A 24861-nucleotide genomic window follows, 5' to 3' on the forward strand; every position below is an offset into this window, starting at 1 on the left:
GACACTTGGAGTCGGAAAGACGCAAATCTACGAAACTTTAAACTACAAGGCATCGATTCAACTCCTGATGACAAGCCACCATCCAGCAAGGAAGCAATGCAAATGGCAACAAAAATCCTTCAGTATGCACAAGAATTACCAGACATCGGTGATCAACGGGACAGTTACTTGCAACGAGCAAGAAAACTGTATGACAAGCAGGCAAACATTGTCATAAACCAAAGAATGCATCTAACAAAACAATCCAAAATACATATTTTTTTCCCAAGACAGAAAAAAATAAACATTAAAATACTGTACGTATTTTACTGTTGTGATTTTTTTTGGATACACCTGTATTGCAGTTTTTGTTATATAAACGGTTTTTGGACAGTATATTTTAGTATTTTATTGATTGTGTTGTTACACATGCATTTTGTCAACATACTTGCAGGTTCATAAAGGACATGTACCATGCTCATTTCCCAAATGAGGAATTTCTGTTATCAGGACAAATTGGACAGCACAAACACGAGTCCGTACTAGAGAATATTTACTGTAATGTTTCCCTGTGTGCTTGTCATAGTAAACGCTGATTGTGTTTTGGCGCCTCTTATTCGCCGTAATTCTGCTTACGTTTCCGCCTCACTCCAACACGGAAGTAGAGTTCCAAGGTCCAACCATGTCGATGTCAGGCATCGTCTACAAACCTGTGAGCCATGTCATATTCGACATGGATGGATTGTTATTAGGTACCCTGCAAAACTCCTTCACACACTGGGGAGTTATTTTAGAAACCGCACGAAAGAAATAATAATACAGAAACGAACTTTCGGCGTTGTAAGAGTCATTTATTTGGAAGCATGTACGCGTCCTGCTCCATGATGTAGTGAAAACAGTTGGTAACTTTTGGTCAACTTAATACGAGAGACGTTTTTACTTGAGGTAATGGATCAGTGCACCGGGAACATTTCTAAAAAGCCACTTAATCGGGAAGTCAAAAACTCCTAATAAATTGAGGGTGAACTGGCGTGGGATTCGATCCATCCAAATGAACGAATTAGCTTTTTTTTTCTGTTGTGCAATCATAGGCTGTTACATGGTTTATGAAAGATGTTTTCAAGACTAGCTTTTATGAATGTGTATGTACCAAAGGTCCACCTGCATTTCTAGAAAAGCCTTGATTAGCATTTTGTGTGAATATGTTTGATTATTATTATTATTTTAAATATTACCTGGTTGTTTTTAGGTGTACCACAGTTCTTAGTATTATGTCTTTTAATTATTTGCTTTTTGTGTGATATTAAACGTGTTATGAATGCAATTTATTATGATCATTCAACATTGTGTTTTACATGTAGCACATCACCAGTGTCATGCCGGCAACTCCTGTCACAATTTTCCAATTTTTTTTCCCCACACGTTGGTATTATTGGTCAGTCCATACGTGAGGGTGTTATTTCTCCAAATTATTGACGTGAAAATATCTTGCTTTCTTCCACGACGCAATGTTAATAATTGAACAAACAAGCCATTTTTTTGGGGTCTCCTGAAAAGCGATGATTTTGGAGGTCTAAAGATTTCGCGGGACATAAGCGTAAATCTGCACTTGTTTCATCGTATTTGTTTTCATGTATTTAGTTCAAAGTATATAATTTTCCGTTCATGTGTTTTCATTTCAGACACCGAGCGACTGTACTCGGTGTCCTTCCAGGAAGTGTGTGACCGCTTTGGAAAGAAATACACATGGGGATTGAAGGCCAAAGTGATGGGTGCAAAGGCTTTGGATGCAGCTAAAACAATCCGAGACACTCTGGATCTTCCTATTACGGCAGAAGAACTCCTTACTGAAACCAGAGAAATACAGGAGAGGATATTTCCTTCGGCCAAACTCATGCCAGGTCTGCTTAACACTGCAAATAAATGCTTGAGTGATCGATTACACTTTTCACAGACGTCTGGCTGGAACCGCGTTAAAGCGGAGAGCAACTTTGAACAATAAAATAGCAGGATGATTAGTAAGTGTCTTTTGGAATTACACACACTAAATTGAACTTGAATTTAGCAATTGTTCTTTCATTATATTGTCATATTGTCTCGGAATGTTTTACCACTTGCAATGATGAGATAACTTTTGTCCTGAAAAGGTGTGGAGAGGCTGGTGAACCATTTGAAGAACCATGGTATCCCTATCGCCGTAGCGACCAGCTCAGCAGGCGCCACGTTCAACTTGAAGACGAGCCAGCACAAAGATTTCTTTGCTTTGTTCAACCACATTGTCCTGGGAGACGACCCTGAGGTGAAGAATTCCAAACCCCGGCCTGACTCCTTTCTGGTCTGTGCGAGCAGATTCAATCCTGCGGCTTCTCCAGATACTGTGAGTATTTATTTTCCAATATTTAATCTCGGGGTGCGCCGATTGATCGACCGCCGATTCGTGATCGGCAGATTTTCATGGAATAGTATGTGATCAGTTTTAAAATGATGACAAACAAAAGTACTGGGGGAAAGAAATAATACCTGATACGGGAGACACAAGAAAAGGAAATTAAAGAAAAAAAGTCCTTTCCTCATATTTTGAGACTGGCTGTTGTGGTGCCAGTGAGATACACCCGCGCATGTGTCTCAGGCCAATTGGTTTTTGGCTTTAAGACGCTGCTTTGAAGCCCTTTTAGGTGAAGGATCAATGGACTCTTAATACCTTTAACCTATTCATTTTGAAACACACATTTTTATGATTGATGTTGCTAATTTAAAAACGTAGTAAATGGCATACCCTGGCTGCTAAGGTTCTTACGTCTTGACCGAGATTTTTAAAGGGCGTGACGCATTTATTGTACCGTGGCCTTTTTTGAAGTAGCCTGTAGGAAGTTAATCACTCTTGCCTTGACATACGCGTTCTATTTGCTCTGTGAAGTCAAAACACATGTATCGCAAATCATCTTTTCCCATTGAAATGAATGGAAGTGCCTTTAATTTGTTCCAGCCTTCCTCCCCCAAAACACAAAATATCGTCATGAGTATTTTTAATAGTGGAAAGAAAGCATTTCATAATATTGTACTTGATGAAAACATACAATAATTAACTAACGGTTTTTTTGGGGGGGGGGGGCATATTGCATCAACAGAATGTTGCCCCTTCTGGTGCGCCACACAGTCGTCTGCACGCATATACTGTTTGACTGAGGCATTACGTTCCAGGCAGCTGGGGTTATGATTGGCTGCTGCTTGCGATGCATATTTATGTCGTGGAAAGAAAATGATACATGGCGTGCTTTATTTATTGACTTATTTATTTACTCTCTTGTCTCTCTGAATTGTTAGTGCCTGTTGTGCCGTAAAAGAGCTGATTCGGCTCTCCTGGTCACTAGAAGATGCATGACTTGAGTTCATGGGCCGGTTAAGATATATTTTCAGAAACTGACTTCAGAAAGGAGAAGGGGGGAGGGGCTCCACTTGACTTCCAGTGATCTCTCTTTAGGCAGCAAATACTACTGAATACTGTACACGGATGGCGTCTGTGAAGGAAAAGATGATGGCGTTCTTCTCATTATCCCGTCATTTGTGGGGTAATTGAACAGGTACATTTGAGGCATTTGGCAGCTTGACGCTCGAGGCCCTTCTTCTTCTTCATTCACTTGAAAGGATTTCTTCCCACTAATAGGTCTGCCCGTGGCACTGCACACCTGATTCTTTTTTTTTATTTCATTTTTTATCTGCAGGCAGCCGTGGTTTGGGCTGGCATTTTTCTTGATGAGATATGAAACCGCAGCACAGAGGGGGAATCGACTGAGTGTTCAGTGGAATAATAAATGATGATGCGTCACTCCGCGGCTCAGGCTATCTGACAAAAAGAAGTGTAGTGTGTGTGTGTGTGTGTGTGTGTGCCTGAGCATGAGAGAGCAAAGGTGGGCAGGGCAACCTTATTGGATTTTGCAAAAAGTATTACGTTGTCAGAGAAAGGAAGTGTTGGCTTGATACTTGGTACAAACTAAGGGCAGAAGCGATACATTTACTATACTCTGTGCATCTCGTATGTAAAGGGAGTGTTTCACCCATAAGATGACATAAATTGATGGCAATTTTCTGGGCTATTTTCTCAATTTATTTTAAATAGATGAACCAATAAAATGCAAAACATAAATAAAACGCATATCCCAGGGTTGTCAAACTCGTTTTTGTCAGGGGCCTCTTTGGAGTTACATCTTTCCTTAATGTTTAATCATCACATAATCATCACACTTGTACACAACAAATTGATGGATTTCTAATTTTGTCAACTCAGTCAACTATTTGTTTGTTGTTTGTTCACTTATTGTTCAAGTGAGTGCAAACGGGGTCAGATAATTATTGCAAAAGCCCAGTTATTTATGACACCTGACAATTTGACATTTCGGTACAGATTTTAGAAAGGATCATGGAAGTTGACGCACATGATCTGCTTTCGTGGGCCACATAAAATGATGTGGCGGGCCAAATCTGACCCCCGGGCCTTGAGTTTGACACCTGTGGCATATCCAATGGACAAATAAATACCACTGCTAGCATAGCCACTTTTAGCATGGAAAATGTTTATTGGTGGTTTAATCGCTGTTTTGTCAAGAATTATTATTATTATTGGATGGGCAAGTACCGATAGCAGCTCTCGGTATTGGGTTGATAGCGGCCTTATTTCAAGATCGATGTTCTTGCGAAGGCTGCTGATACCAGTAGCTGGCGCCCTCTTGTGGTCGTTCTACTATCAGGAAGTAAAAGGCCCACATGGCTGACAGAACGTTTTTCAAAATGAAATGCATCTATGCCAAACCTCTCTAACCGGAGAATGGTTTTCAATTTACTATTTCCTAAACAGTCACAATTTTTGAGTCAAGAAACATTTCCAACGAACAGATGGGTTTTTTTATGGTAGCCACATGTCAGATTTTTTAAACAAAACAAACAGCATGAAAACCACTAAAACAATTTCAGCGAGTCATGATTTAATTATTATTATTTTTTTAAATTGTGCTCATGCCTAAGTTTCATTAGAAATACTGTAAGTGAAATTCCCGCGAGTCAGGTGAATATCTCTTCGGGTTGGAGTGTCTTTCCGGTCCACGCAACTTGTGGCAGATGAAAAAATCTCAGAAATACATGAAATGTCCCATTTTCTGTTTTTCATCCATTTTCCACTGATGCACCTTCAAGCGGCCTTATATTCATTTAAAATCTCGATGCTTGGCAGAGGCTTATCAATAATGGATCGGAAGACAAAATATCGAGATATTTACACACACTCCTCAAATACAGACAGTAGTATTCCTCTCAGCAACGCAACGTTTCACATTGTGATTTCATATATGCAAAAGCGGGCAGGTGCAGCACAGAGAGCCTCGCCCAACCCCCCCAAGCCGCAGCTCTCACAGAGTGCTGCAACTCAGTGGCGTCGCAGATGTTGTGCAAGCGCTGCTCTTTCAGTCAGAGAATAGAAAGAAAAGAAGTACACTCTCTTCCCCTCAGAAGAATAGAGACTTCTCTCCAAACACAAAGGCAGCGTTGATGACGAGACGGCAGATTTCACCATGGGTGCACTCGGACGTCTGAGTACAATTAATTAAACGTAAGAGCAAGTTCACTTTCACATCGACACAGAATGGAGCAAACTATTTCTGCTCCTGTCATTCATCAAAAAGGCCTTCACGCTGGGAACGCGGTCGTAATCGAGTTGTTCAAATCAGGTCCAATTAGGACAAGAACTTTTCTTTCGGGTCGATCGTGGGAGGTTGGTTGATCGAAAAGTCGATCTTCCGTCAAAAAAGTTTGGGCCCCCGCCCGCTCTACAGGATGCACTGCAGGGAAAACCGTCTTTGTTACCGATTTGCTTTACTGTTTGTTGTATATGTTAATTGCTCCATGTACAGCACTTTGTATGCAGCGATGGCTGTTTGAAAGTGCTCTATAAATACAGTTGAGTTGAGAAAAAAACATTTAATCATGAACGTTCGTTATGTATTTTGCCAACTTAGTCATTTTGATAGTAGGCATTTATAGCTAATGGAGATACATACAGCATGCGTTGCCTTCATTGTAAGGCTTATATAAGGCTTTAAATTTTTTGCGGCTCCAGACATATTTGTTTTTGGATTTTTTTGGTCCAATATGGCTCTTTCAACATTTTGGGTTGCCGACTCCTGGGTTAGCAAAATCTTAAAGTCACATCTCAGGTTGACTAGGAGTCAAGGCCGCATGTCACAAATAATCTCTGCGTCACTCAAGGACAGACTGGGCTGTATCTCAGTGATATCGCAAAGAGGATAATGGGGAAAAAAAAACGTCCTGTGAATGTTTTTAATATGCGTTTGGGGGGGGGGGGGAGAGTCGCGTGAAATATAACAGTGTCACTTGCACTTGCTTGATTTTTGCCACGATAAATTGAGACTTTCTTGAAACCCGGGACGGTTAAGACATGAGCCTTGTTTATGACTTGCACATAATGACTTCCTCCCACCTTTGATATAAACGATCGGCTCCCTCTTTGTCCAGCCTCTCATTAACATGGGCGATAATTGGTGGCCTCTGCAACCGCGAACGGCGACGGGGATATGTTGCACACTCCTTGCGTGCGCCTTCCCCCTCGGCTTTAAGATCGTGGCGAAGAATGTTGCGGAGAATCTGTCACCGCCACTTACTCACCCGCCACTGCTCGCGCTACACGCTTGATGCGCGTCATGTTTTCTTCAGTCTCAAACCCAACAGACAGAGTGGTGATTTATGTGCCTTAACGCAGACGTAGACGTCAGCTCGTTAACGTTTCACGGTTTGTCAGCCGTGCAATCTTGGGGTCGATAACGGCAATATTTTTTGCACCGGCGAGCGTGGCCGTTTTTAGAAGCGCTTTGTGTTGATTATATTCACAGCTATACAACATCATGTAGATCATCTGTCCATTTGAAAGAGCTCACTTCATCCTGAGAGGTGTTGTGAAAAAAATGTGTTGACCCGCAAAGTACATTAAAGGGCACATTCTGATTACCGTATTTTCCGCATTATAAGGCGCACCTAAAAGCATTTCATTTTCTCAAAAGCCGACGGTGCACTTTATAATCCGATGCGCATTACATATGGATTAATGTTCTGATATCTTGCAAGTAGTATTTTAAATGTTCTGTAAAGTGCTTTGTTACAGCTGCAGTGGTTGTGAGAGCTCTGCATAAATAAAGCTGGATTGTATTGTATTCCTTTTAGCGTAGCTCCATTTAGTGGATACATCACGCAACCGCAGCCACTATTGTAGCTTGTATTCTATGCGCCTTATAATGCGCTGCGCCCTATACATGAAAATAATTTTAAAATAAGCCATTCATCGAAGGTGCACCTTATACTCCAAAGCACCTTATAGTGTGGAAAATACGGTATATTATTGCTTCTGGAAATATATTTGGGTCTCGGGAGTGTCCACCTATTCTTAAGTATAAAATGACACAAATGGCCCAGACTTTTTTTTTTTCACTCTTCATTCAAAATTTTGCCAGGTTGTGTGTGACGTTACAATCTTCTGCGTTATATTATTCTCGTGGTTGATACAGTGTGGCAAAGTTCAGGCAGTTTGAATTCTGATGCAAGCATCGCCCCCATACAGTGTCAGGCTGGTGGGGGCACCTTCCTTCAAATTGCAGTTTTAATGGGTCGACCGCCTCCCCGAGGTCAACGGCACTCTTGTGAGAAATGTCAAGCTCATCAGATTGGAAATGGAAACGGTGCCTCTGTGTCCCATTTCCCTGCCTTTGTTTTTGCTCTCAGCTTTACCGTCTGCCTAATAGGCTTATGGAATCGTATCATTTTGTTGTCCTCCATCTTGTCCCCCCCCCCCCCCCCCCCCCCCCACACACACAGTGCTTGGTATTCGAGGACGCTCCCAATGGTGTGAGGGCAGCCTTGGCTGCGGGCATGCAGGTGGTGATGATTCCGGATGAGAACTTGGACTCGGCCCTGACACGGGAGGCCACGCTGAGGCTGAGGAGCATGGAGGAATTCGAACCACAGCTCTTTGGCCTACCAGCATTTAGCTGAATCTCAGACCCCCCCCCCCCCCCCCCCCTCCCCAAAAGTCTCATCATGTCTAATGTGGCACTATCAGTTTTATTTTGTCAAGTGAGACAGCTCTGATTTTAAGCACCGTATTTTCTGCACTATAATGCGCGCCCAAAATCATTCCATTTTGTGCCTGATACTTGGATCAATATTCTGATTTCGTGGTTGTAGTATTTTAAATGTTCTGTAAAGCGCTTTGCTACAGCTGCAGCGGTGTGAAGACTTGAAATAAAGTTGTATTGTATATCCTTTTAGCGTAGCTCCATCTAGTGGATGCATAACGCAACCACAACCACTATTGTCGCCTCCATTCCATGCGCCTTATAATGCGCCACGCTCTATATATGAAAACAGTTTTAAAATAGGCCATTCAGTGGGGGTGCGCCTTATAATCCAAAGTGCCTTATAGTGCGGAAAATGCGGTGAACTCTTCCAAGCTGTTGACCTTAGGCTCATTTTTACTCCCAATGACATTACTCCTCAAAATATCAGATTCAAGGTCATCAAGTGTTTATTCAGACGAGCTAATCCATACCCAAAGAGGGATAGACTTATTTTGCCATAAATACATGACACATAACTAATCCAATCCACGGCCCCGTTATAGTCAGTGGCATGCACAACAATGTCAGCTCGCCTTCTGGTCCCTAAGTCAAGTCCCGGAGCCAGACGTTCTTGAAAAATGACCATTGTTTTTGAGTTGCTTGTATTCAACTAGTTCGGTGGGGCCTCTACCCACCTACGCAAATGCCAAATTAAACCAAGTCAATCTTTTGTAAACTGTTTATTTGGAAAAATGTGTCTGTGAACAAGCGGTTCTGAATTTTGCAAAACTAGCGTAACGCCGTTATTGATTTTCATAGCTCCTCCCACACTGAGTTATAGGGGCCCATGAAGGAAGGGGGAACAGCTGTCCAGAATTCCCACCGACTCGTCCTGATGTTAGCAGACGCTCTGCCGGGCTTACAAGCATTCATTCACAGTTCAGCCACTGGACTACAATGCCACAGCCCAAAGTTTAGCGGAGCTGCACTGAATTTTGTTGGATGCACACCTTAGCTGAGAGCTTCTAAGTTAGCTTTTGAGAAGCGGCATCTTACTTAGTTGCGCAATTAAGTTGTCAACGCCAAGGGCAAAGGGGGACGGGCTATTTTGGTGGCGTCCAATGTATGTTAGTGGCGTCAAAACGGAACTGCGGTGTTATAAATGTCCGTTCCGAATACTTGGATGTCGTCTCTGTAGTGCTCACAGCCATAAATGGGGACATTGCCTTGCATGTGGGGTTGCTGTGAAATCGATTGTACCGTTATGTCTCCATCAATTTTGCGCTTCCTCATTTCTGAAGCGTTTTGGCTCGGTGACAGCATTTACTGAGCATTCTTTCGCAATATCGAAGACAAGTGCGATTCCTCCTTTCATTCTGCCGTAAAAATTTCCAACTTATTTGCATGACAGCTTTTGACCTTGGCAGAAGTCTGCAGTTCCACCTCAGGCTGTAATGCAGTCTGCCTGACTCTTCGACACCGACTTGAAATGGCCTTATTGAAATGCCCAAAACACAACTCCCGTCTTCGGTGTAATCCAGTAAAGAGACTCCAATTTGTCCTCAGCCTTTCATCTCTGCTTGTCCGGCCAGCCCCGCGCGCCAAGCGGGCTTTTACAGCTCGGCCCGCTCCAGGAGCTTCCAGGGACCGCGGTGCCCTTCAGGCTGCTGAAATAGAGTTTCGCTGCACTTCCATCCCTCTTTTCAACCTTTAATCCCCGAGGAGCCGCTCATCGTCTCGGCTGCTTTTTCCGCCTCATTCGCTGCTCACAAAACCACATACCAAGACATCGCACATATCTGTCTTTTTTTTTTTTTTTGGACTGTTATATTGGTGTTTTATCTTTTCCTGCCAGCATCACACATCTTGGCCAGAGTATGTGGGAGTAATTTCAGACTTTAAAGGGGTCTAATTTTGGAAGCTTTTAGTCAAGACGTGGCCTCATTGCATCTTCATTGTATTTATCTCCAGGATATGGCTTTTGATCTTCTAATGTAAAAATCCATGATAGTGTGGTTATGTGGATGAGGACGAGGCCCTGACGTAGCTTTTGAATATGGCTGGTCACCAATTCAGGGTATACTCCAGATGCCCGAAGACAGCTGGCATAGGTTCGGGCACGCCCGCGACCCTCCTGAGGAAAAGCGGTTCAGGGAATCCATGGATGGATGGATGTCATTATACAAATTTGTCACCTCAAGTTCTTATTGAGTTGACAGTCCATTTCGCCCTCTCCCTACTATCCAGGAATGGTCCTTTTTCTTTTTTTTTTTTGCCTTTTGTGAACATAGAAACAACACACATGCACATCGTGCCTCCATTGGGGAGGATGTGGTTGGTGACCGACTTGTAGTGCGACGTCTCGCCCGGTTCAAGACGCAGAACGATATGTCTGACAGCGCGACCACATCGTGAAACACAAAAGCGATGTGTAGTTTGTGAACGCCGTTCGTGGTTGTTCGATATTGGAATTGAAAATCAGTTGTTTATGAGAACCGCTTCCCAGTCATTCAAATCCTTTCCTGAAGAGTCGGCATTTCGATTTCTCTTGTGGAGATCTCCATGGAGGTAACCCAACATTTTCTGTTGTCGATGGACAACAGACCCAAACAGTTATGGACTGAAATTGTTCTTCAACCAAGCACATATATATATATATATATATATATAATGTATACTGTATATATATATATATATATATATATATATATATACTGTATATACAGGTATATACATATATTTTTTAAACAACTTTATCTCCTTCGCTTAGGGCAGCATCTGGTCTCCGGTGATGTCGAATTTGTATCAATCCGTTGTGGCCAGAGAAGAAACTGGCCTAAAAGGCAAAGCTTTTGATTTACCTCTTGATCTGTGTTCCTCCCCTCACTTATGGTCACCGGCTGTGAGTCGTGACCGAAAACAACAGGGCCGCCAATCCCAGCGGCTGAAATGAGTTTCCCCTGCAGGGGGTCCGGACTCTCCCTCAGAGATAGGGGAAGAAACGCGTTCATCCGGGAGGAGGTCTGAGTAGTCACTGCTCCTCCACTTTGACAGGAGCCAGATGAGGTGGCGCGGGCATCTGTTGGTGGGCAACTCTCGGGTGAGGTGTTGCAGACACGCGACTCCCGGCTGGCTTAGGAACACATCAGGATCCTCCTGGAAGAGCCGAATGAAGTATTTGGGGAGAGGGAAGTCTGGGCTTCCCTTGCTTAGGTTGCTGCCCACACCACCTGACCTCAAATAAGCAGAAGACGATTAATAGATGGACCTATTGACAATTTGTTCATTTGTCCAAAGATTGCATCCAAAAACAAAACAAAAAATCCAAAGAACATGCAAAGAGAACACCAGAAGTTCATCTCGATTCCCGCGCTGAACCTCCTGTCTGGCTTGATTTTTGAATGATCGGATTTTGTGTGTCCCCTGCAAAACAAATAAAGCTTTATGGTAAGCGCTAAACCAAAACACAAATTTCTGTCGTAAATGAAAGCGCAACCTCGAATGGCCGTTTAACGGCAGTGAGTCGGAGGAGGACCGTTTTTAATGACTATCGATGCTTGCCTGGGTATATGGTGTAATGGTTTCCAGCTGAGGGCACAAGCTTTTCTTTGTGTCAGCTCTTTTGAAAGTGGCCACAAGTGCATGCCCCCGCAGCACCTCGTCTTGAGGCTACATGTTAAAAGCGCCTCTCCCTTTTTCCCCCCTAAACAAAATTGGCATTCCGAGGTCGACCGATCGACTCCTTTATCCCCAACTTAACTCTGCCTGACTGCAAGAAGGGCAGCTGAGGGTTATGGCGCGGCAGAGATAGCAACCCTGACATGTTTCCCAGGCCCTTGTCCTTGCGTGTGCGTAGGACTGATAGCCAGGATTGGTTGGGGGACGCATTCATCTTCAACGTCAAGTTTTTTTTTTCTTATATCCGCTTTTTATCAGCACTCAGACACTCTTCTTACAGGCAAAGTCGGAAAAAGCTCGGTCACCCCATGGCATTGTGTGCGTGACCTCTTTTTCAGATAGGAATAGTTATTTATTTGAGGATGGAGGGGGTGGGGGGGGGGTGGAGGGGTCTACCAGACTAGTCTCCCTGCCTATAAATGAATTAGACAAGATAAGATCAGATAACATAGACAGGTCTCTTCCTTTACATTCCCATAAGGTGTCTTTTGTGCCCCCATCAGAAGACATGGTTTCTTTATGAAAGGGATGTCTCTCTTTTTTTTTTTTCTTTCTGTGGGGACTGGGAAAACTCGGAGGGAGGTTATCACCTTACAGACGCAAATGAGGGATTAAATATTCACGATCTTTATTACAGCCGGGAACTCCTCTGAAGCAATTGGTGACGAAAGTCACATCACTGGCTTTGCCTCTCAGTTCTCTCTTCGGTGACTTGAGCAAAGTCCCACAGATATCACTCTTAACGCCAGAAGTAAAAGCTCTAGTTTTTTGCATATCAACAAACAGGCTTTTGTGGAATTGTCAAACTTTCTGTAAAAAGTTGCCGCGGATGCTTTTTATATACTGGATAAGGTTCTTAAACCAAGAAGGGATTTTCCGGAGATAACGATGTCCACGCCACATTTTCACAACTTTGAGATAAGACGCCGCAGTGCCTTTTGAGCATCCTGCACACATTCTCTTGAGCTCATGTTTGGATTCCATTTATGAGAGAGTGCTGTTTACCAAAATTGGGCGATGAGTAAAATTCTGAGGAACCAGCCGACTAATGAGCAATCAAATTATTCTGAACATCCATCCATCCATTTTCCAAACCACTTTATCCTCACAAGGGTCGCGGGGGTGGGGTGGAGCCGATCTCAGCCGTCTTCGGGGGGGGGGGGGGGTGTGCTGAAGCCGATCTCAGCCGTCTTCGGGCAGCAGGCGGGGACACCCGGAACCGGTTACCAGCCAATCGCAGGGAACACAGAGACAAACAACCATTGGTGCTCACACCTTGGGACAATTTGGAGTGTTCAATCAGCCTGCCATGAATGTTTTTGGAATGTGGGAGGAAACCGGAGTACCTGGAGAAAAGCCACACAGGCCCGGGGAGAACATACAAACTCCATGCAGGGGGGCTGTAGCTGGAATTGAATCAGGTACCTCTGCACTGTGAGGTCGACTTGCTAACCACTCGACTACCGGGCCGCCCTTCTTTGGTATTTCCCCTTTAAAATATGTGTAAGCATTGATCTAGCTGACCTAAAGGTAAAAAGTCATTGTTTTGAAATAGCCTTGTAAATCTCTTTTGTTTTAGGTTTCATTTGCTGTCAGTAAGCCTTAAACAGGAGTGGCAGCCGAAAGCCTTTCTTTTGAAGAATAGCCAAACTGCTGCTTGTTGTGAGACGCTTCGAGTTTCACTGCGACCCGACAGTGCTTGTATCTCGAGTCTCTGCTTACAAGTCAAACGAAAAATCGTCCGAACGACGGCTCCTTATCTCGAAAAAATCTTAAATTGGGTCACTGATATGTCTCTCGAAGCGCCACTTTACCTGCTTGATTCACATCCCGTGCATCGATGTCGGAGTGAGGAGCTCGGGTGCTGCGCACAACAGATACCCCGAGGGCATTTCTACAGCGCCCCTGACACTCCTGACACAATTTCCGTACATTGCGTTTTGAACACGCATCCATTCGAGCTCAAGAAACGAGCTTCTGTGTGCTAAAATTACCCCACCAAACATGAATAATGCAGCGTGATTTTGAATTTCAGCCTGTAGAGGTCTGTTGAATTGACTCCCAACTTCATTTTTAATGTCCTTGTAATTTTTTATCCTACCTTCCACTCGTGACACTATTGGTTTTGTATTCGTTACAACTGATTTCATTACCACGGGGTGATTGTAAAGATGCGTGGGAGGGGAGAGAGAACACGGGAAGGAAAGTTTCTGCAATACTTCACTTTGGACTGTGCTCGATCCAGCCATCCATTTTCTAATCCGCTTTATCCTCACGAGGGTCGCGAGCGTGCTGGAGCCTGTGCCAGCTGTCTTTGGGGCACACCCTGAACGGGTTACCCGCCAATCGTAGGGCACACAGAGACGGTGATAATTTGACAGTTTGAGCCCTGCGAGTCCCAGGGACTCGCTGATCAGAAAAGTATGAGTCCCATTATGCATTGAGAGAGTCCCAAATTCCGAACTCTGAAATGGTCTACTTCTTCAATTGCATATGATGATAACACAAACAACAACACTATATATTGATAATAGATTTTTTTTCTTATAAACAAATGCTGCAAAAAATGTAAATAATTCAGGCATACAAGATTTGCTGAGAAATAAGTTTTTATTTCATCCCGTGGTTCAGTCTTTGAGTTCATAAATTTTCCTCTCTTTACTCTGCTTCCAATGATGCAAGGCTTTCTCAAAATCAACTTATTATCGTAAAAAGCTATCCAACTTTAGCTGCTTCTTCTGTCATATCTCCGCAATAAACTTTCGCAACACTTGTTCGCAACACTTGTTTTAACGTTACACAACTTGGCAATCGTCTGCTTTCCGCGAGGTTGAAGGCCGATCTCGCCAATCTCGTCTCGCGAGAACGGAAATCTCGTCACGCGAGATTACTTAACGCGAGATCAAAACAACAATGGCGGCGATTGTCAAACTGCGACACTGCGTTGCTGGAAAAAAAGATGTACCGTCGTTTTTTTTTTGTTTGTTTGTTTTGACTGAGAAATTTCCTCGCGTCCCAAAAATGAACGTTATTTGGAGCTGTTCGTCCGGTGGGAAAATTATGCGTCTAGGACGTGAACAACCGTTCGCGCTCACAATCACACCGCGGGACAATTTAGAGTGTTCAATCGGCCTGCCATGCATGGTTTTGGATTGTGGGAGGAAACCGGCGTACCCGGAGAAAACCCACGCAGGCACGGCGAGAACACGTAAACTCCACACAGGAAGGCCAGAGCCAGGATCAAACCCTGCACCTCTGCACCGTGGGGCAGACGCGCTAACCAGTCGACCACCGTGCCGCCCGACGCCGCCATAATGAGAAGAACTGCGTTTTTGTGCTTTGTACTATGACTTTTTTTTTTCATGAGCAACACAAAATGAAGAACTATCTTGGACTGCAAATGGGGTAATAATCAGTTCAAATGTGGTAAAGGATCTAAGAACTGAAAATGGTGGCAATTCTGCTGTACTGACCATCCTTGTCGGATATCATTCAAAAATGAAAACGGCTCTCGCTTTGACAAAGAGATAACTTTCCTGACGCAATGACAGGACACACACTCCCACCTCCCAAAGAGTCACTTATCCTTGCTTTTAACTGGCCCTATCAGCTATTTGCTGAGCACTCGGGGGGGAAGGCCCGATGGAGCTCTCTTATCAGCCTGAGCGCATGCTGAGCAGCACATCTGTGCTCGAAGGGCTGTCCTGGTTGATGGGAGTGTTTACGTTCAAGTCAATCTGCCAAGATGTCAATAGTCATCAAACCATAGCCAGAACCAGACTTTCACTCTAAAATGTTTGTCAGGGTTGGTTCTATAGCAGTCTGTAGTAATAATGCTCATCCTAAATTTGCCCTCTTGTATCTCAGCGTGTCCATGGGTGAAAAGATTTGATTCACCACAGGATGTATTGTCGCAAAGGACACTCAGTAAAAATTGCCAGCAGTTCTACACAATGGCAGGGCATTTTAAATGATAAATGTTTTGCTTTCCTTTGGTTGCAAAACAGAATTATTGTCGGAAGACTAAATATTACATTCCCGTCAGCTTCCCAAATGGCTTGAAAATTGAAAATACACAAAGACCTATTTTTCTTTTGTTTTATGAAGCACTTTCCATCATTCTAGTTTTAGTGGAAACAAAAGCACAGAAAAAAAGAGTTTGACTTGAATGGAATATTTCCCTGTGGGACAGTCAAAAAGCCACCAGACACCAAAACTTAATCCAAAATACTAAATGCAAACACATCCACCATGAATAACATTGCTATATAACCCGTGGGGAAAAATGAAGTCACTTGTGGTAAGACAGAATTCAACCATCTGTGTCACGTAGCGAAAGAGACTTCAGCAGACCTGAATTGTCATACATGGCAGTGACAAAAAATGCAGCTGTCTTACTAGTACTTCAACCACAGCTTTTGTTTTTAAGTTTTTCCAGTGAGCTTTAATTGAGCAAAGTCTTCTCTTTCACTCTGGTCGATCTGTCGGGCAGTTGCGGCCAAACATTATCATTCTTTTTCACCGTGCTCTTGTCTGTTTTCTTGTCTTCAATTTGCTCCATTAATTCGGTCAGCAAGTTGTTGTCCGAGGGGGAAAAGTTTCAGCTTCTCTACAGAACTATTTCAAGGGAGCGAATGAAGTAAACAAGTAATGGTAGGGTAATGTTTTGGCTAGCTAGCCACACTTTGCGCACACACTCATTGAGCTATCGACTGTCATTTCTAATAAATCAAAAAAAAAAGCTAAGCAACCGTTGTTCCTTAACCCATACATTTAATTGCATCATTATTTATTAATTTTAACTTCAATAACTACAATCATCCCTATAAATATAAATATAGATATATATTTATATTGCACTTATATTGACATTGCACATATATATGAAGTATAATGAATGTGACTTCTGGGAGGGGAGCACTGGAACGTACAAGCGCACATTTTCCTTACAGCTTTTTAGCGGTGCACTCTGTTCTACCATTCTAGCTAACGGTTCATTTTGAGGATTGCCGAGGAATGCGGCATGTGTTTGCTGAGCCAGCTAACTGGCCTCGGCGAATAACCTGACGATTCACTTGCAATCTTATTGATCCTATAATCACCGCTTTACTTCCCCCTGACTTCACTTCTTTACAGCAGGAATTTGTGATGCCACGTTCCCACGGACGGAATTTGAATCAAATCTATTTTTTTTTTGTTTTTAGAGAGAGATTTGTAACTTTAAACTAAACGTATAGCCAACAGCCCTCCACCCACGCGCCACCCTTCCCGCTGCCAGACTTTTATTTACCCGAGTAGGCCTGCTGAATTTTGATAAGACACCTCTGTCGGGAAGAATTAATGCAATGCCTACCCGAGGAGAGAGTTTCTATTAGGGAATGACTTAGAATCGGTTGAATCCAAGCAAAATGCATCTCCACGCTGTTTGATGCTTCCCGTATATTTCTGCTTTAGTGATGACTGTTGTTATTTTTTAAAAACACAAACCGCATCTAATTTCAGAGGGATTCTTCTTCTTGTGTCCCAGTGTGTCAGAAAGTGTCGCGACTTCGGCTCTTTCCATGAAACATTTCCTCCCGTTTGACACAGGCAAAGAAATGTAGCATGCGGCTGTGGATGTTCCGCCGGTGATGTCTGTCTTGAGTAGATCGAATGCTTGCGTTCGCCCAAATGCCATCTTTTCCTCGTCAATTTGGAATCATCTCCAGGCTAATTGGTTTGGAAAGAACTGCCCTCAGAATAAAAGCTTCAAATTCTGTCATTGGCACAGTGACACGAGTTGCCCTGTTCTGGTAGACTGGCGCCTGTGCACTCGGCGTAAAAACGGCGTGTTTGTGAACTTGGTAGATGCGCTACATCTCACCGGGCGGTCCTGGCGAGCCTCCCGGTGCATCTGCAAATTTGGTTAGATGACATTTTAGACTCCGTAAAAGCAAGTCAAACGCTGGCACACATGGTGTAACGTGATTTTGATGTATTTAAATTAAGATGCAGACAGAAAACTTTGGCACACTGCAGACGTGTGTGGATGTAATCAGATTTCATTCATAAATATGACAATCAAGCTGAATCAATGTAGAAGTCAATTCATTCAATGAATGACAATCACTGTCATCTTAAAAATATTTTAATAGCACCCCCATCACTATTGTGGGCGGTGGATGTCAGAGATGGACGCGCGATCGGGGTTGCAATTGCATCATCCGCAAGGGGAGCTCTTGCAGTTTACTTGCCATTATCATGCACAGACCCCAGCGAGTCTATTTCTGTTTTGCAATGTGCAGCTCAGCGGACTCGAGCAGAGTGCACCTCTTCCCCACTGTGCAGAGGTGCAGGGTTTGATTCCGGACCCTGGCCTTCTTGTGCAATTTGGCATGTTCTCCCCCTGCCTGCGTGGGGTTTCTCCAGGTACTCCGGTTTCCTCCCACATTCCAAAAACATGCAGGACAGGTTAATGGAACATTAAATTTTCCCTAGGCATGTGTGTGAGAGCATGATGTGTGCCCTGCGATTGGCTGGCAACCTGTTCAGGGTGTACCCCCCCCATTGCCCGAAGACAGCTGGGTTAGGCTCCAGCACACCTGCAACCCTCGTGAGGATAAGCGGCTCGGATGGTGGATGGATGGATGGATGGCTATTTGACCAAAAGCAGTGGAACAAAATCTGTATTCTTCATCCTCTGCAAAGACTGACGAATATGAATGCTTTTTACCGAGGAGCTGGAAACTATCTCCATGTGCAATATGTCTGTACTATGCGGTCTTCAGATGGCGAAGGAGCAGCACAATGTCCATTGAACTGAAACTGCCCAAATATGTGGCGAAATCTCATTACTCTTTTGTTTTATTTTTATTTACACCATTACAGAATGCTATTACAGAGTGCTATTCTACTAAAAACACGTGACAATTTTTTTTGGGGCGGGGGGTGCGGGAACAGATTAATTACATTTTCCATTCATTTTGGAAGTAGACCCTGCAGTGGAGGATCATTGGAAATGGGGTCTTACATTCCTACGACCCCTGAGTCTCACCATCATCAGACTCTTTCAAGCAGGTTCTAATCACTCTAATTAAACCCCAACGATGCGTGATGCTGTTCAAGATCTTTCCTGACTTATACATGAAGGCACATTTCTGCCCATCGCGATGGAACCATCCGAGTGAGATGCTCCCCCTGCATCAATTAAGCCGACACGGTTTCGGCATTAACTTGGAACACGCACTTGTCAGACACACAGAAAACAGCCGCTGATTGCTGCAAGGAGAAAATTAAGTCAATGAGTTGCATTCCCACTTTCATACATCTGCCTGCATTTTAGGAATTTCGTCAGTCCCCTGGCCCAGAGCAACCCCCCCCCCCCCCCCCCCCCCGATCCCCCACAAAATACAACCCCACCCACCCCTTCCCCGCCTGAGCTTATTGGAATGACAAACCTTGAAAAGAGCTAACGAAACACATTTGTATTGACAGGAAATGACCCAACTATATCCCAAATTATTTGAGACATTTGCATCTCATAGACATTTTAAAGTTGTTGGCGGCAAGCTTTTTAGGTCATATTGCAACGAAGGTTCAGGGATTTTCTCATATGGGAAGCAACAGAATATTTCACACTTTTTTAACTGGGTCAATTTTCAGTTGAAGTCAACCCGCGACCAAACTAGGCCGCTGGGAAGCCGGAAAAGAAGTGCTCATGCTCCAGCTGAGTGTCAAGTATCTTTCTCTATATTGCATTAGATCTCTTTCCTGTACAGTGTAAAATTGCAAAATATAATAAAAAAGTGAATTACCTGTTTCAAAGGCATTATGTGTGGGGGCATGATGTTGGAAACAGACAATATATATATATATATATATATTATAGGAAATAACAAACATTCACCAGCTGAGCTGACTCTCTTTATGTTGAGTAACAACAGAACCACACAGAGCTTTTTGCCACACGGTGCCGTTTTTGATTTCTTGTGACTCGTATGAGGGAGTGTGAGAGTGATAACAGCAAATTTCAGTCACCCGCTCCCCCATTTGCACCTGAAAACCTGTAACTTTAAAAGTTAATTGCGGATTCCAGATTGTGTGTGATTGGGAGCGCAAATGTTTGTTTGTCTCTGTATGCCCTGCAACCAATTCAGGGGGTCCCTCCGCCTCTTGCCCGAAGACAGCTGGGATAGGCTCCAGCACACCCGCGACCCTCCCGAGGATAAGCGGATCAAAAAAATGGCTGGATGGATATTAAAAAAACAAGCGTTGTATTTCTGATAAACATCTGAATTGAAATGAGTTAGCACCTAGCACAGGGTGGCCGCCAAATTAATTTCTTTTTCTGGCACGAGATCAATAGTCGTGTCATTGTTAATTCACATGGCAAGATCAGATATTTGGAATCGAAGCTCCCCAAAGGACAGCGGAATTGGAAATGGTGGACTTCATCCACCGAGATTCACCGGAAGTCTTAACCTCCTCCAAGGTTACCGGTCCAATTTTCTTGACACTCACCACCCGTGTAGAATATAAAATGGCTTTCCTTTAAAAAGATTCAGATAAATAAATCCATTCATATTGATAATAATAAGGAACCCGTTCCTCCAAAATGTTCCAAAAAGTATGTCTTGTACATCGTAGAGGTAAACTTTAGTTTATTTACAGGAACTCAATCTCATTCATTAGGTAGAATGTGAACGTGAATGTGAAGAAAAAAATGTGAACACTTTAGTAGACACAATTTCAAGATGGCTGCTGCTGAGCATTACCTGGCTTTTTCTTCTTAAGCCCGGTCCTACAAGAACAGACATTTATCATCCGCCTCATGACGCTGGCGACCTCCCAACCAGATACAATATCTTGCTTTCCCTCACAGTGAAGTAATAATACAATATCAGGGAGCGAAACAGATGTACTTTCTTATCCTAACTCTCAAACAACAACAAAGAATATTCATTAGCTTCCAATTAGGAGACCTCAGCATGACACCAGGCTACAAAGACATTCGCTACTACAGCGTACCTTTTTGGTCTTACAGTTCAGGAAAGGATGAAATTCTCTTTGAAAATAGCCACAATTGCACGTCAGGCTTTGTCTTACATCCGCATCTATTTAAAAAAAAATCCAAGACCGTTATGCAGTACAACGAGGAGGCAGTGTTGCAGATGATCCTGTCCACACGCCAACAAATTAATAATTAACTTTAGCCACTGAATGACCGCAAATATTTCCACACACAACAGAGGAGTAGAGTCGGTTGGATTTCCATGACAAGTACGGACATTTTTAGCACGCATTAAAATCGTGTTTCATCAGCAAGAATAATTTTTTTGTTTTGTACATGTTGGTCAAATAATGAATTGAATCCTGTTGTCCTTTCCCCATCTCAACACCTTTCAATCGCAGGACTGACGCACAGAGACACGCAAATATGTTCACCTTGACTTGCCCGGACGTACTAGCTTGTACTTTAACGTAGCTTCAAGCTGGGCGACCACGCTGTAATCATTTTTGTGGAATCAATTGTCGAGACAAAAAAATAAAATAATAAATCCCACGGCCCGGTGGAGGACTGGTTAGCATGTCCACCTCACAGTGCAGAGGTGCAGGGTTCGATTCCGGCTTCGGCCTCCCTGTGTGGAGTTTGCATGTTCTCCCTGGGCCTGCGTGGGTTTTTTTCCGGGTACTCTGGTTTCCTCCCACATTCCAAAAACATGCATGGCAGGCTGATTGAACACTCTAAATTGTCCCGCGGTGTGATTGTGAGCGCGGATGATTGTTCGTCTCTGTGTGCCCTGCGAGTGGCTGACAACCGGTTCAGGGTGTCCCCTGCCGACTGCCCGAGGACGGCTGGGATCGGCTCCGGCAACCCCCCGCGTGAACCTTGTGAAGATAAAGCGGTGGTGTACGATGAAATAATTCTGGTTCAGTGGACTGATGCGATACATCAAATCTTTGGGCTCACACCTGTTTGTAAAGATAAATACCACGGCCTTTAAGGACGGACAAAGACACTTCAAAGCAAAGGGTTGTGTGAACGAGGCAGTGGACGTTGTCAAGGTGCCAATTACAGCATTGTAATTATGATTCATTAAAAAAAAAAATCGGATTACTTTTCTTCCACTACAAGAAAAAGCATTTCCATTTTTCACCCCCCCCCCCCCCCCACCCCTCCACAGAGAGCCGACAAGCACATAAAGTAATACACACACCGAGGACATAATTCCAAAATCAACATTGATTCGGAAGCAGCGAAAGCAGTTCTTTGAACAAAAACAACCAAACATCTTTTTTATTCCAATACATGAATGAGGCCAAACGCGTTCTAATTATGATTCTGATGCAATTCTGCGCTGTCAAGCTGCATCTGTTCATTGGCAGCAAAAGCTTACATCATCATTCACTTTGTGTTCATTTGGATTTCGCTGGAATTGTTTTGACTTCCTGTCTCACTTGGGATTATTCATTTTAACTCCAGTCATGTTGCTAATCGGGGAGGGGGAGGGGGGGGGTGCTCGCAAATGTGCCGTGCGACCTCTGCTTCATCACGCCACTGAAAACATCCAGTAACGTTTCTTGGCCAAATATTTGTTTGGTTTTTTTTTTTTTAACCCATTCATGGTGTATGTTGTTTGACTCTGATTTACCAGTTTAAGCGCCGGCAGAACATTCAAAATCTAAAAACCCTCACCAGCGTATGCAGTATTAGCGGCACACAACGATGAATTAAACATCAACTTTATCGAGGGGAAAATTATGTAGATGGAAGTGAATGCGGTGAAGAAGTAGAGCAGAAATAGAGGTGTCATGAAAAGGATCTTCCACCGTGTGTTTTCGAGGATGAAATGGCATCAGAGGTTGTTCCTTTTCCAAAGACAAGGAGAGAGCTCCTCCTCCGCCGCTTTGTTCAGAGTCGACTCGGTTTTGTGTTGGAACGACTGAAAGTTAACATGCTGCGATACAATAACCACTACAGCGAAACTCCTCTACGACGAAACCAACATGGGCGAAAAGACCCCCTAGTGTGAAAAAAATCATCATGCATTAAAACCATTCCTACTTTTCTGCTCCCCCTACAACGAAAAATCCCCTTGTTGCGTAATACGAAATCTTTTTCTCTGCCCTTGCCTCGCAACGAGATTCACTACAACGAAAACAAGCCTTCCGCAAAAGTCTAATCCGACCTCAGCCTATAGGGACTCCTACTTCTTAGCTCGGAAACGGCAACAGCAAACACCACAGTGGCTTACACATGCGCAGTAGTACAGGAAGTATTTGTGGCAACAAAAACTGACCTTTGCAGAACAAGGAGTGCAGAAAAGAAAAACTTGAATGCTTGAAGACAGGATAAAAGTAATAACAATGAAAGATGGAGGAAGCAAAGTAAAAGAGATTATGCAAGAAATTGATGTAAGTGAAAGTGAATGCTGATCGTAAATGTTGCAATTTGTTCCCCTTTTATTTCTTCCTACGATGGCTATATAAAGTGTCAAAAAAGTATATGCTCATTCTTATGCACTATTGAAATAAAAATAAAGAGTACACATATGAGTGTGTGTGTGTGTTTACATCTGAGATCAAATTTGCTTTAGTGAAAAGTCCCCTGTTGTGAAACATTTCTTGCTGCAAACATGATTTCGTTGTCGAGGAGTTTGACTGTAGTCACAATTTCTTTCTTTCTCTGGCATTTTAGCGATGTAGCATAGCACCTGGCCGCCTTCAGCTTGTTTTCGTGACGTTGACTAATGCCTCTGCAATTACCCTTGGCCACCGTTTGTCTTATCTCAGATGTATCCCAGCAAAGTCCAGAATGATGACGTCTGCCTGAGGCTGATTGGAATGCCTCCCGATTTAGCCTCCTGCTCTTCTGTCTTAAATGACAGATCAGCCAAACAAGGCCATTAACTCGATTTAAATTTCAAGAGCAGCAGACTCACTCACATCACATGTGGAGTCGGTTGGTTTAAAGTTTTCCAGAAAATAATTCATCAGCTCTTGCACGCTTACACTTGAGGCCATTTTCATTTGCTGGACAGTATCATAAAATAATAGTTTTCATCTTCACAGCATTTGTCAGTACTTCGGTTCTCATCTTGCAGTCGGTCTGGAAGTATGCGGGAGGGTTGAGTAAGTACGGCGAGCTGTGGTTACCACGGAGACATGCAAATCTTCAGAGTGACGCAACATAACTCTCGAAAAACACTACGGTGACTGGCGTCACTAGAAAGGAACATTTCTGAGTAAGGCCACATTCAGGACAACCTTATATCATTTATCAAAGTTGATGAGTACTTCTGTCTTTGGCGATTAAGACAAATAACGTTCGGAAATCTCCTGGTTGGCCAGGCCCGGCATAATTCACGTCACTCTAAAGTGAAAAAGAATCCAGCATGACTTCTGATGTCAGTTTAGTCCTGTGGCATTATATTGATGAGATCACTCAAGTGTTGTCATCAGTAATTTACTCATTGATCAGTTCCAGTAAAAAGTTAACAAGACGGCAAAAATGAACTCATGCCAAAGCTGTCGGGACTCGTTCAACTGACAAAATGTGCATTCAGACACATGGCCCGCTTCTTGTGAAAGTGGGTCAGGTAGATTTGCCCTAAAAAAATAAAATGCTTGAATCTCATCACAAAGCATGGAATGATGTCATGGCTTTGTACATTCAAGAAAACATACTGCATTTTTCCACAATCTAAAGCAGTTGGACTGGGGCGACACGCAAATGCGTGTACGACAGTCGAACCTCATTACAATGTACCTCGAGGGATGATAAAGAATCTGTCGCTTATAACGGTAGTTATAAAATGGCCGGCAACTATGACGTCAAACACAGTATGAACATTTATAGCTGTAAAATCATGAACGTGTAATATAGTGTCAATATGTCAATTACAAATATGTGAATAAGAAGAAAAGAATGATTTGATAAGACATGAAACAAACAAAAGCATTCCCACTTTGTCTCTGAAAACATTCAGCCAGCAAATTTTACCCGCCAGAGGCAACCGCCAGCGCCGCAGACGAAGCCAACTGTCGTCAATTTACGTCGTCTCGGCTGTGCTTCATCCCTTTCGAAAGTGAGAGAGATCATTTCAGCCTT

At 43.4% G+C, this 24861-nt stretch overlaps 1 protein-coding gene across 3 annotated transcripts in view; it reads left to right on the plus strand.

Moving 5' to 3' along the window:
• The first annotated feature begins 628 nt into the window (after positions 1–628).
• Positions 629–24861, plus strand: part of pudp (pseudouridine 5'-phosphatase) — a 43863-nt gene continuing 19630 nt past the window's right edge. For 2 of the 3 annotated variants that reach the window (XM_086111113.1, XM_086111104.1), the window contains exons 1-3: positions 629–731; positions 1662–1880; positions 2127–2356. In XM_086111113.1, coding sequence (XP_085967239.1) covers positions 662–731; positions 1662–1880; positions 2127–2356 — 519 coding nt within the window. In that variant the 5' untranslated portion in view covers positions 629–661. Of the gene's footprint in view, positions 732–1661; positions 1881–2126; positions 2357–7851; positions 8824–24861 lie in introns of those variants that run through there. The other variant, XM_086111095.1, reaches the window with a different exon arrangement.

Source organism: Hippocampus guttulatus, chromosome 1 (genome assembly GCF_054856545.1).
Source record: "Hippocampus guttulatus isolate MCC_2025c chromosome 1, RoL_Hgut_1.0, whole genome shotgun sequence".
In the NCBI taxonomy this organism is placed as follows: domain Eukaryota; kingdom Metazoa; phylum Chordata; class Actinopteri; order Syngnathiformes; family Syngnathidae; genus Hippocampus; species Hippocampus guttulatus.